At 42.1% G+C, this 11,763-nt stretch overlaps 1 protein-coding gene across 1 annotated transcript; it reads left to right on the top strand.

Annotated features, from left to right (window-relative positions):
• Window positions 1–144: 144 nt before the first annotated feature.
• LOC118417767 (ATM interactor-like) lies at window positions 145–6,209 on the top strand. The gene is made up of 5 exons (XM_035823472.1): window positions 145–249; window positions 1,496–1,671; window positions 2,356–2,496; window positions 3,170–3,390; window positions 3,769–6,209. Exons 2-5 carry the CDS (start codon window positions 1,522–1,524, stop codon window positions 5,678–5,680), a joined length of 2,424 nt encoding a protein of 807 aa, XP_035679365.1. The 5' UTR covers window positions 145–249; window positions 1,496–1,521; the 3' UTR covers window positions 5,681–6,209.
• Window positions 6,210–11,763: the final 5,554 nt, after the last annotated feature.

The raw sequence follows: 11,763 nt of genomic DNA, 5'->3' as shown, positions 1-11,763 counted from the left end.
GACTTCGTCTACTTTTGCAACACCAAGTCCCATAAAAATAATCTTTTCGTATTTTATAATATTCTATAAAACTATTGTCTGTAAAATTTGTTATTTGTAAGTGCTTTAACATCACATAAATAAGAATACTTTTACATAACCCGTGCAACAATAGTATAGTCCAAACAGTAATGGCGGACAAAATACCGAAGAAAGTCCTGCTAGTAGAAGAAAACACGTTTTGACTATTTTCTCGGGTACGTACTGAAGGTATGTCGAGTTTTTGTGTGACCTGTAACCACATTGTGACCCCTGATAGCCATTTCGTTCGGTTATAGTGGTGTTATGTTCGTTAATTGTACTTGGTTATTTGTGTGGGGAGGGGGGTGGCTTACTCAGTTACTGCTTCGGGTTGCTTGTCAGTCTTTTATGATTCTAAAACTCAGAGAAAGATTGGTCCTGCTATCTGTGTTTGCAACTCGAATTCTGTGACGATGATAAAATGATAAGAAAACTGCTTTGGCACCGTCTGTCATTTGTAGCTTAGTATAATGTACATAGTGATTCATTTAGTTTTACAAAACCTAAAAAACAATCTATTTCTGTGTTCTAGTGTCCTGTTTTCTCCTTAATGTCCTTTAGTCCAAATTATGATCCTTCTAGATCTGTAGTGATGTACAAGTCTCGTCACTGCGCACTTATACTATATATATGTAGTTAAAGGAAGATCTACTAGATGGTGAAATGTCATTCATAAATCACCATGCAATGCAGCATGCAGAACATTATACAGATCATGGTGGTCACCTTAACACAAATGAGAAGAGCCATGATAATGTTTGATTTGGGTTCAGGATCGCTAAGAAATCTCGTCTTGTTATGTGTTCTTTGCTATCTTATGATCAATTTGCCTTCTCAGTGTGCTTTGCGATCCTCGTTTATTCCAAAAATATGCACGTTAAACAAAGTGTCTATGCGTATAGGGAATGTATGGGTAGCGTTAGGGTCTGCATGGGTTTAGTGAGTGTCATATTGTTTTACAAAACACACATCGCGCAAGTCATCCCAAGGTGAATTCCATAAAATTCGGCTGATTATGTATTCAATGACACATTATCTATTGGAAAACACCTCCCTCTTCTGGAGTGGAATGCCCCTTTAAGGGTATCTTAGGGCCTTGTACATGGCCTTCCATTGAAGGAGTCAAATGTGCTTTGCATGTACTGATGTCTTAATAGAATGCCATATTTGCATGTTAGAATTGCTGTTCTTACAATTTTTTGTTTGAGAACCCAGAATTTTCCCAACTTCTGGTGCATTTTGCATTGAAATGGGTGTTTTCTTGAGTGGGTATGACATAAGAAGAATACAGTACAGTGTGTCCTTTACCCTTGATCTCAGCCCTCTGACAAGTTGGATCACCTGATGGTCGAAACCCACAGTTGAGCTGATACATATATACTAGTAGTGTGATATGAAGTACACTGTACAGTTCTCTCTATTAATTTCTTCACAGTTAGATGTCCTGAGGAGGCGTGAGTGATGGAGGTGGAGGAGATCTGTCCTCCCATCAGCCAGCTGGAGGAGCCGGCCCGGGGAGAGGTGCAGTGTGATGTGGAGGGGTGTGGCCAGACTGTGGCCAACCAATCAGCTCTCAGCATGCACATGGCCAAGAGACATGGCTTATCAAGGGTAATCAATGTTATTCAAAGCTTGGTATGACACTAATGTTATAGGGATTTTTATACCCTATTTTGTTTTTTCTTGATGAAAGTATTTCCATATACAAGGTAAAGCACTCACCAACAGGCTCTTGAGCAGTCCTCGGATCCTTCTGAAGTTGACAGAACCTAAAGCCTATGTCACATGACCTGTGGGACGTCAGCACCAGGTCAGTCAGTTTCGGCCCCCACATTGGATAAGGCCTAATGTGGATGGAGGCCTGACTGTCAGGCACCTTTGACCCATTGCTGATGTCACACTTCAATTTAGGTCACGTGACATACTATGATAGGCTTTGGGTTATTTCAACTTGAGAAGGTTGGAGGACTTAGCAAAAGCTTGTCAGTAACAGCTTTATATTGTGTATGGAAAAAGCATAAAACATCTATACTGTAAGATCTTTATATTGTAAATTAAAACCTCTCTGCCACAAATTCATGACACTTCTCATGTGTGTGAGTGACAGTGTGACAGTGTCCAATGTATGACTACTTTGTACTGTGCTGCAGATTTTTAAACCTTGAATTACAAAAAAAAATTGTACAAACATTGCAAAAACTTCCCTTTTCCTCTCAAAATGAAAACACTGCAAAAGTAAATAAATTTACAGTATCCTGATGGTAAGTTAACACAAAATTGACATTGCACCCACAGTCCATGGACAAGGATTTAGCACCCTTCCCTAAAGGGAAGAAGAAGAAGAAGATAACAAAGCACTTCTACTGCCCTTTACCTGACTGTGAGCGGAGGTTAGGCAGTGGGAGACCGTTCACCTCCATGTTCCTCATCAGACAGGTGTGTACAATGCACAGTCTTTTACATTATGTCATACCTGGGCTGTGATGATGTTTGATTTGGGTGTTTTTGGACCAGTCTGTATTTTACAGTGTTCCACAGGTTTCATGGCATGACACCCTGTAAGGGACTGTATAATGTGTGTAAGCATGTTGACCAATGATTATAATGATGACTTGTTTCACGCAGGCTTCCTCACACTAATTCATACGTGCTTTGTATGCACTGGATGCATCACTGTTGAAAATCTGATTTACGGATTCAGATGTTGGATTTGATGTTCTTACAAAATTTATAACTTCCAGCACATTTTGCATTGAAATTCTTGGATGGGTATGAGAAAAAGAATAAAGCAAGGTGTATACCAAACCACCCTGGTCCAACACCTGCTGTGTTAAACATGTATTCTGTATATTCATTGACTACATTATTCTAATCAGTTAGTACCCATTGTTGTCAGACAGCTTTACAATATGTCGCTTTACAGACTTGATAACATATATCAGTTTGACAACACTTTCGTTTCAATATCACCATGACATCAAAGTGTTAGAAATAGCTGTTGCAATGATATAGACATTTACACAGATTTAAAGCTTGTGTAATTTTGTGACCATCATTCATAATGATTCAGGATTCAATTTGAGCTCTAACAATTAGTGTTTTCCCCCAGCATTATGCCCGCATGCATGCAGAGAAGAAATTGCACTGCACAAAGTGTGGGTTTGGCTTTGCCTTCAAGAAAGACCTGAAGAGACATGAGAAGACATGTGGTCAGATCTGGCACTGCAGCTGTGGCTGTCCCTACACCACCATGGAGGCTCTGGAGACACACGCTGCCAGGAAGGGGCACTCTCTTCCAGACGAGTTACTGAAGAAGGACCACTCTAAAGTGTAAGTGTAGAGTAATGTACTTTATAGTCCTGTTCTTTGAGTAACAAAGTTTTATTCACAATGAAAGACTTAATACAGAGAATGCAGCCAATATTTTGGTGACCATTTTCTCAGGGCAATACTGACTGGTTCTGCTTTGCACTGCAGCAACGTACTGCAGAAAGAGGTCCAATGAAGAACACGGCAGCATTGAGCCTCAGTGCAAAGTAGATCTTGAGTCAGTCAGTATTGCCCTAACAGAGGGTCACCAAAATGCGAGCTGTTTTGACTCTTTGGGCAAGAATGGTCATTTACCGAGCTGATGAGATAAATCGAGGGAATCTGTCCTTTTTAAAGAGGATACAAAGAAACTAATGATTCTTAATTTTGTAATTCCAGAAATAATGCCAAGAGAAAGTCTCACTCTATCCCTCAGTCACAACCTGTCAAGGTCATTGTAATCCTGCCCAATCAGGCGCAAGGTACACATCCTCCTACTGCAGCTTCGCTACAGGCACAGCCATTGGTCCATCCATCAGACCAATCAGGCGGTGTGACTCGGTCAGAGCCTGCTTTCATTGGACAGCATAATACACCATCATGCAATCAATCAGAAAGTCATCATCAACGGCAACCAGTTTGCCACACCCCATTTTCTTCTGAAAACAGGAGTCAGTCGCCATGTACAAAGGTTTCATTGTTACAGCACAGAAATATCTCTTCCAAAATAGAACAGAAAGACAAAGTCGTTGCAGCTACTAAGATAAGAAGGTATGTCCAAATACTACCAAAGCCCAGGGTACCTTCCCTAGCCCCTTATGCTGTGTCTGGCACTAATAAGTCATCACAAAATTCATCAACATCTGTGAGATGTGAGACAGCAGTGCAGGCCACTACTACATCTGTGTGTGAAGTAGGGATACAAACGGCTGCACCGAGCTACATCAAGAGAAGACAGAGGATCGCCAGACAGAAGGAAAACAAGGTGGTGGACACTCGAGATGAGGGCACTCAAACGGCAGGCAGAAAAAGAACATCCGAGAAACTTGTTACTCAGAATGTACAAACTGACTGCATTCCCCTCAGTACACAGATAGCCAGCAGACGGTTGGAGAACCTCGTCACTCAAAATGTCCAGACAGACTCTATTCCTCTGGACACACACAGCGCCTCCAGAAGACTTGAAAAGCTTGTCACCCAAACTATTCAAACAGACAGCCACCCCTTGCACATACTGCCTGCGGTGCAGACGTCACAAACAGACTTGTTTGCACAACGGTCGTCCACAGCCGTCCAGGCGCAGCTAAGCCCTCCAATATTGAGGGGTGTTTCAAATGCGTGGATGCAGGTGGGAACACCCCTGAACTACACCACCAATGTGCAGACGCAGACGTCGCGCCCACAGAACTGTCACACGCAGACCCCGTACCTACAGAACCCACACTCTGCAATTCTGTCCAACACAAGAGATAGTTTTGGGTTCCCGGGACAGGTTGGTGGGTTCCACAGGGAACAGTTCCCCATGCAACAGCAACAACAGCCGATTTCGCAGGCGTGGCTGACCGTCCCGAGTCTCACCAACCCTGTGGTCTCACAAATGTCCAACATGGGGGATGGAAACGTCCTGCTGCCTTCCTTCATTCAAAGCATACCTAACTCCTCCGACAGCTTCCTGAACGGAGGTACACAGACTGATGCAATGTTCCAGGAGGCGGGATCCCTGTCCAGTGCCCAGACTCAAACCTTGCCCCTCTTTTCTGACATTGAAGCCATGATCTTTGAGCATACCTCCACGCAAACACTCGAGTCCAGTAGTATCGGCATCGACAGCAGCAATGGAGCAGACATGTCCTCTGTTGAGTTCTCCAGCATGGAGACTCAGACGACTGACCTTGACTTTGACTTTGAAGACTTTCTCCTCTTGAATGACAGTCAGACTCAGACAAACCTGTCGTTTGCCTACCAGGACATGGAGCCGTTACATTCGTACACACAGACAGACCCAGAGTTTAACCTACATGACTTGTTGATGTCCCAGCCAGCAGATCTGCCCCCACCACAGTTGTCCTCCACACACACACAGACCATACAGAACACTGCTGACAACTTCCTGTCTAACATGCAGACACAGAAAACAGCTAACAATGGCTTCCTGTTCCCTGAGCTGGAGCTCATGGACATGGAGACTCAGGCAGGCTCCAGTTTTGTGGGTGGGGGGTCCGGAAACGCTCAGACTCAGACCACCATGGACAGCGAGCAAGTCAACACACAGACACAAACGTTGTTATCTGAGTTTGGATTTTTACAGTAACTCATTAGGAAACAAATAAAAGATATGTTAATGTGAGAAGATACCAGGAAGGAAACAATTAGAAGAATGTGCAATGATTATTAAGGTAACAAATAAAAGATTGGTCTTTTTTTTATAGGTAAGTCCTCTGGAATGTTGGTAGATGTTATTATATTATTGAGATGTCTATGCTGCTATATAGATCTTTAAAAAAAAGTTTCTACTATAGTTAACAGTAAGGTCTAGGAAAAAATGTTGTTTCCAGTTACCAGACCGACCCTAACAAAAACCTGCCAACCCCAGCCTTTTTTCTGCTGTGAACGGCTGTCAAGGGAAAGCATTTTTGATTCTTATATCTGGATGATGAAAACATTATAGAATGGGTTTTCAACATGTTCTCATCATTCATTTCTGTTGTTGTAGAGAAAGTGAAATATAAACAGACCCAACAAGCCTGCAACTGTACGTCCTTGTCTATTTAATTGAAATATGAATAAACTAGGCTATCACACTAGTGTCACAAGAATAAAACACTGGAAGGCTGTGATATTTTTGTTGTTGCTGCAATTCTTGTTACAATATCCATCTATTTTGAACATTAAGAGATCTTGTTTTTTTACCATATCTTGTTTTTTTACCAATATTGCTTTTTTTTCTTTCTCTCTTATTAGATTGGCATTCTACAGAGTATTATATCCATAACATTTACTAGCTGTGGCCTTACAATATGTCACTTGTCAGAACCATAGACTACACATGGAAAGCAGACTTGACATTGTAACGCTTCAGTGCTTCTATTATTGATACGGGTATACAGGTATTATTATATATACAGTATGCCACAGGCTCGTACTTCTTGACGTCAACACAGATGTTTTTCAGGCAATTTTTGGAAACACTCTCTGTCCCTGAGCATCTGGCTTTAATACCCTGTCTATCAAAGCTTCCTGTGACGTCAGTGGGTATGAAAGGTTTCTAAAACTGTCCTCTTACAATTATAAGAAGGATATACACTGATGTCAGCTATCCATGGCACTTAGTGGCTGTGAAAGGATGGGTGTGTGAATGTTTGCTTTAGGCCACAACAAGTAAGTTTTTTGGATGACATCTACGGACTCCTTTGCAAGGGGATGAAAAGAAAAACGGTGAAAAACAAAGATGCCTAGTTCTTTTTTTAAAAGAGACCATAAATGGTACAACAGGAATTTAAGTGACAAAACATGTTATCACAGCCAACAAGTTTTTTATTCCTTTATTCAACTTGGCAACTACACTCATTATTACCTCACTAATGCCACCAGTTCAGGTCCAATCAGGGCTAGCACACAACAACATACTTTCTTATTTACGGTATTTTCTTGCGGTGTTGACCATCTCTGGAGGCGAAAATCAATGAGGATGCTGATGTCATCCATAAGATTAGCTGCGTATTATTTAAAACAGTGGTGGACTATTTACAACATCCACTTCATTACTTATAACATCTTTTTTTTTGTGCAGCACAGTGTGTACACCTTATAGTTGGCAGTATATGTACAACAAATAATGTACATATAAGTAAAGGTCGTGGGAGTTTGACATAGCAATGGACTTTGACATTTTGCAACAAAGTGATTTAGTAGGATCAATACAGTTAAAAAAGATCAATACAAAGTTTTTTAAAAATACCGATATTATATATCACTGTTATTCCCAGTTTCTCAATTTTTCCTATCACTTTTAATTGCATGACAAACATATCACTTTCTCTAAAGTTTGAGACTTTGTTTCATGTTTCTGTTTCATAGTTTTTTTTTTTTGTTTACTTCAGTTCACCACAAAACAAGGCTTGTCTTGAACCAGTCCAATGTTTTGGGTTTATATTCTAGCTGGATTATGATGACAGATCTTTTCACCTTTGTCTTGAAAAGTTTTAAGCTGTGCCAATCAGGGAAACAATCACTTGGAAACTTGTTCCATAAAGATATACTGGTAGCTCGTGGAAAGCCGCTTTCAATATTTAACGTCCGCATTTATGCGGCGAGGAGGATGGGATGAGGATGATGAGATAGGAACCATGGAGGAAGAAAGGATGATATGCTTCTATGAAAGTGGCAAATCGTGTCCTTGTTTTGGACTTCACACAGAGTACATTTGTCATGTACATTTCTGCATATTTCGCAGGTCACATCCTGTCCAACATCACACTATAGACGTATACCCATCGATCAGACTAATGACTTCGGTAAATAGTTAAAGGTCACCCGATCCTATTTGTGCCAGGCCTCGCCTAAAATCGATCTTGCCGTCTCCGGAATACCATTGTCCCCACGTTCTTTTGAACGCCAGTCGTTCTCAGTCTTGCTCTATGGAAGTTTTGTCCACATCCGCCGAAATGGAAAATGCGATTTTAACAGAACATGTTGTTTGGGTTACTGAAGGAGGATTGTGACTGACGTCATGGAATTTATTAACCAACTCAGTAGCACAATGCATTGATTGATGACTGAGTATGAGTACGGATGTGCCCGCTAGCTTCATTTGCAGACCTTCCAGGAGTGCTGGAGTTTATTTGGGGAGGTTTTTCCAGCATCAAGCCAGGGTCACCAATATCGCGGTAGATCGATTTTGCGCAGTTTGTTCTTGATTCTGTGCGGAAGTATCCGTACATCTAGCCAGTGTTACACAATCTTACGCTGCCAAGGGCTTATTGGTCCCCTCTCTGAGGGGCAGGGTAGTCAGGCGGACCGCTAGGAGCGTGATTCAGACGTTCTCTACATGCTAGTAGTGTTCGCAGGCTCGGCAGGTGTTCCCAGGTGTTCCATGTCCCCATCTATGACATCCTATCCTAGATACGGACACCCTCAGTCCCAAACAAACCCCCACCGCGCCCCCAGGACTCCCCATACTTCCCTTTCACGGCGCACATCTCGGGTGTCACGGGTTTCAAAGAATGCGCTCACCCCTGAAGCCCACGGTTAGCCGGCACTGATAAGCCTCTATAGACATGGAGAACCTCTCAATACAGATGGGAACAATCGAGGTTTCTTATTTTAGGCCCAATCCTCTAATAGCGGTATTTCTTTTTCCCCCGGGGTCATGGACTGTTGAAGAACGCCCTTGGCTGTAAACAAGCAGCTAGCGGTTCCAAAATCTAGTCATTTCGAAGTGGTAAAAAGTAACTTGTTTTTCCAAGGGGCCAGTGGGATTTGTAGTCTTCATGTAGTAATAACAGGGAAAATTAACCATCTAAAAGCCTTTTTGATACGGCATAATAGATAAGAATCGCGCATAGCCATTTGTTTCTTATCCTGAAAATATTGATTATTGATTCCTTTGTTTAGATAATTGATCTGTTTTGTCGCTTTTGGGGAGGATGTTTATCGTTTCGTCGCACAATAATGGGAACATAAAGACGAACTGCTAGTATGTAGCCCAGACTAATGCAGTCATGTCATTACAGATACAACACTGTCTCATCATTAATGAGACATTAATCATATAATCATACAGATGACCATGATTCATATCCTTATGGAATATGTAAAGTGACACCGAATGTATGATATTTCTGTACCAAATTGTAGTACAGTGATTTATATGCGGAGCCACGCGCTTAAACTGCGGTCATGTGAACGTCACTTACCGGCGCATTACTAGGTGCGCCGGCGGCGGTGATGTGAGGTCAGCTCTTTCATGGGCCCATCGATCAGCCTGGCGGAGTGGGCGGTGTACGGACGTGCGGCTACAATCCGATTAGCCATGGCGCGCCTTTTCTTCAAACTGTTGGGGGATGGGATTTCAATGTGCGAACTTGGAGCACACTTCACTCTATTCATCCTCCAGCTCTATTCACTCACTCACGAACGAACTAACGCACGCACGAACGCACGCACGAAATTACTCGTGCACGAACTCGCTCGCTCACTCACTCACTCACTCACGAACTCGCTCGCTCACTCACTCACTCACTCACTCACGCACTCGCTCACTCACGCGCTCGCTCACTCACTCGCTCGCTCACTCACTCACTCACTCACTCACTCACTCACTCACTCACTCACTCACTCACTCACTCACTCACTCACTCACTTGCCTGGAAATCGGCGGTTATTCTAGGCGAATCAAAAATGCACAATGCTGACTCTAACATTCGTTCCAATAACTTAACAAACACAGATACAATTTCTGCTAAGTGGTATTTTGCAGTTTGTAAAAATAGATCATCCATCAGGGACATTTGACTTTGAAGAAAATCATTACTAGAAGTGATTACACACACTGTACGAGAGACAATAGAACATGACCACAGACCGAGAAATAACCTTCACAACCAGCTGGCGTTTTTGGAAGGTATGATTAGGCCACAGCAAGTAAATTTCATGGGTGACATCTCTATGATCTGTGCCCTTTGATTTTCGTATGATGTCGAAAAATAACCCACAAAATTTCGTTCTACTCCGCGTTGCTCCACGTGACAACAAAATTGGCCGAAAATGGAAAAACATGTGTTTTAGCCTTAAGTGAGCTTGTAGATGTGATACTAGTAGTGTTGTAGTCATAAGTGTAGCTGTAATGGCGAGGCTACCGCACTAGAGTCACTTCGAGTATCTCCTTTAATACAGGACTTCAAATTTATGGCTCTGATACTATGCCGGGCATGCCGTGTCACTTCATTTTTCTTTACAGCGTCTAATATTTTTATGGTCTCTATCATGAAAATTTAACTAATAACTTAGTTTGCCCATTTTTTTCGCGCTTTCGAAATTGGATTTGGAGCGAGCATGGGATGTCATCCAAAGATCTTTCTTGCTGTGTCCTTGTAGACAGGATATAGAGACGTCAGAGATGACAGGGTGTATCATTACCCAGCTACTCTGTTTTCTGTTCCACGTAAAAATTGAAATGTAGGAAGTTGATATTCTTTTAGTGGAGTGAAGTGAAGTGATAGATATGATGCGTACTAGTAATCTCAGGTTGTAGCCAGTGCATACTTTGAACAGGCTGAATATTGCTTCTAAGCATAGGCTAGCTGGAGGCTGTAATCTCATCCTATATACATCCGTACGTGGGTCAAAAGACAGAAGATGTCCGATACAAAATCCTGGCCTTTCACAAGTGAACACTGATGGCTGACAGTCTAATCACTTTGGCCTTTGGTATTATATATAGGTCCGATTTACACAAGCGTTTTTCGAGTCGACTCCAAATCGATTAGGCGACTCCAATCCGTTAAAACGTGTGTGTAAATCGGGCCATAATATCATATTCCACAATACTCGTCATCAGTGATGTAAATGATTTAGGGTGTGTCAGTCAAACCAATTGACTTCGTATCGTTGATGGCACAGGTGTTTTTGATGAGTTGCTTTCAATTCGTAGTTATGTTGCCTTTTTTAGGGGGGCGGCACATCCATCATTAACTAAGGTTATCACAATTGAAACATTCAACTGTCATGTCAACGTAAAGGCTGGCTTAGATCTGTGTTCGGTGGTTGTTCATGTCATAGCCTGCATAAATATTCTATGAAGTCAAAATCGTACTAACAACGTATGTAACCTCGTTCTATCATAGCGTGTACCTATAATAAATACAGACATCACGAAGCATTTCCCTCCTTCAGCAGTTACTTGTTAGTCCACTCTAGTGAAAGACTGGAACACCTGTTATTTTCTGGCTTTGGAGTGGGCACTTAGCTTAGTAGCCAAGCAACCATTACGGGTGAATAGGGGTAATATTAATAACATTACAGCGCACTGTCAACAATATTGCAAAGAAAGCATGTTTGTCCTGTATATGGGTGTCGCCGGGATACGTCAGAGGTCATGACGTAAGCGTTCCCCTAGTCTGACTTTTCAATAGCCTGTCCGGAAGATGATGAAGCTTTGATGAAGTGTAGAGAAAGTCCGTATATGGTCGTCAGTCGTGAGCCCGTGTGAATACTGACAGATTCATCGGGTTTAGATTTTAAATGATGCATTAATGGTGGAAAATGCAAACATATCCTTACGTCATTAGGCTGTCATGCTGACAGGCCGTCATGCGATTTTGGTGTCGCAGAATTTTCAAGCAGGCTATGACAGAACGAATCGCCGACAATGATCTATATAAAGCCTTATCCGTA

This window comes from Branchiostoma floridae, chromosome 6, assembly GCF_000003815.2.
Source record: "Branchiostoma floridae strain S238N-H82 chromosome 6, Bfl_VNyyK, whole genome shotgun sequence".
NCBI classification, from domain to species: Eukaryota; Metazoa; Chordata; class Leptocardii; order Amphioxiformes; family Branchiostomatidae; genus Branchiostoma; species Branchiostoma floridae.
The sequence above is the reverse complement of the archived record's forward strand: the minus strand, read 5'-3'. Positions and strand labels throughout refer to the sequence as shown.